Below are 1,978 nucleotides of genomic sequence, written 5' to 3'. Positions count from 1 at the left end.
ATGCTGATCATCGCAGTTATTAGGGACTTTTAAGATCTACGACGGCGACGCAGACGAAAACGTCACCTCAACATATAACTTAACATAATCCTAAGTCTCTCGCGATTATTCCATCTCGTTCACATCCGGCAATGTGGGCGAATTATCCTAAAACTAATTGCTGTCATGTTATATCCAATAACAGCAATTGACCCACTTCCGTTAAAGTGCATATGACACAATTTTTTTTATTTGCTTGTTCAAAAGAGCTTTCAAAATGATGAAGAACGGCGTTTATTTTATTGTGATAGCTCTCTTGGTTGCCGAGTTATTCAAGATTTTGATTGATGCAACTAAGAGGACTTGTGACGTCACAGTGGACACAAAATGATGCAAAATCACAAAAAATGAAATATCTCTGAAGATGTTTTCTGTATAGAACTGAACCTTTTTACAGTTGTTATACTCATCAATTTTAAGATTAAAATGTTTGCTAAAAACAAGTTTTGACATCAGCTAAACATTATTATCAAGTCGAAAGTGTTTTTGCGTTACACTATAAACGCTAAATTAAATTGCAAGCCTCTCATCAATTCGTCGAAGCACTTCAAAGAAAGACGTTGTTGCAGTGCCGTAAATATTAATTTGCTTTAAGAATTCAAATTCTCCCGTCAAGAATCGCTTGATCTCTTCGTAAACACCAAAAGGTAGGTTAATTTTGCCAAGATCTCCAGCGTACACGAGCTCACCTTTGCAGTACCCGCTCTCGAGTTACTCCTTGTTCAGCCATGCTATTAGACAGTCGCTTTTTTCATTGCAGTTGAGCGGCCATCGGCATGTTAAACACGTTTTGACATCAGCTAAACATCCTTATCAAGCCGAAAGTGTTTGGGCTTTACAGTCTATAAACGCTAAATTAAATTGCAAGACTCTCGAAGTTAAACAGGGATTCATCAATTCGTCGAAGCACTTCAAAGAAAGACTTTGTTGCCGTGTCGTAAATATGAAATTTCCTTAAGAATTCAAATTCTCCCGTAAAAAATCCCTCGATCTCTTCGTAAACACCAAAGGGTAGGATAATTTTGCCAAGATCTCTAGCGTACAGGAGCTCAGCTTTGCAGTACTCGCTCTCGAGATACTCCTTGTTCAGCCATGCTATTAGACAGTCGCTTTCTTCAATGGAGACCTTTAATGCGCCTTGCAGTTGAGCGGCCATCGGCATGTTGTCCTCGTCCAGCCATGTTTTATAGCCCAGGAATTTCAGGCCATTGACAAATGTGCGCATCAGAGGTTTGTCCTTCGACTTATGGCTAAGGAAGAAACAAAACTGCGGAGTGAACCTCGTATATTTAATCTTCTTAATCACCAAGGGCACAATATTAACTTCTAGGTATTCGAGGAGTTTCTCAGAGTGGGCTGTGACATCGTTTAATCGACGAAGCTCTTGGGAATTGACAAGGTCGTCTTCCATATCGAACGAAACCATTTCGTCGGTGCACGTAATGCTCAGATACTGGCATTTGACGACTTCTAATGTCCACGGGGAGGGTGGGCTGTGCTTGAAGTTGGTTAGGCGTATTTCGATCGCTTTTTCAAGCTTGTAATCGAAGGTGAATCGAAGCCACCAAAATCCCGTCTTCTCATTTAGTCCATCATTTTCTTTGATTTCGATGTTATACTTTTTTAAGGTCGCTTGAATGGGCCTCGTTTGTACTCTGGCAAAGTCCATTTTGTCTTGAATGGAATATTTGGTAAGATTCTCGAAAAACCCGGAAGTAGGATTTCACAAACTCGTCCCCAGGGTTTCTCAGACGTGGCTTGTTCATGCTATTGTTATTGCGCATATGATTTGCGCATCTCGAAATACTGGGATTTCCTATTGGTGGTGTTTACGAAGAAGGGATACTTTTGCGCGGCTTAAAAATATGCGGAGGAAGCAGAGCTTAGGAAGTTTTATTTTATTTTATTTTATTTATTTCATTCATCACAAATACAACAA

General features: G+C 39.9%; 1 protein-coding gene across 1 annotated transcript; it reads right to left on the bottom strand.

The window, feature by feature from the left end:
- Window positions 1-207: 207 nt before the first annotated feature.
- LOC137971202 (uncharacterized) lies at window positions 208-1,757 on the bottom strand. Its single transcript, XM_068817968.1, has one exon. It carries the CDS (start codon window positions 1,706-1,708, stop codon window positions 896-898), a length of 813 nt encoding a protein of 270 aa, XP_068674069.1. The 5' UTR covers window positions 1,709-1,757; the 3' UTR covers window positions 208-895.
- Between the last annotated feature and the right edge of the window lie 221 nt (window positions 1,758-1,978).

Source organism: Montipora foliosa, chromosome 9 (genome assembly GCF_036669935.1).
Source record: "Montipora foliosa isolate CH-2021 chromosome 9, ASM3666993v2, whole genome shotgun sequence".
NCBI lineage: Eukaryota > Metazoa > Cnidaria > Anthozoa > Scleractinia > Acroporidae > Montipora > Montipora foliosa.
The sequence above is the reverse complement of the archived record's forward strand: the minus strand, read 5'-3'. Positions and strand labels throughout refer to the sequence as shown.

What these genes read in the sequence shown, in the direction of transcription:
- LOC137971202 (XM_068817968.1), bottom strand. Translation starts at nt 1,708, where the DNA reads ATGGACTTTGCCAGAGTACAAACGAGGCCCATTCAAGCGACCTTAAAA.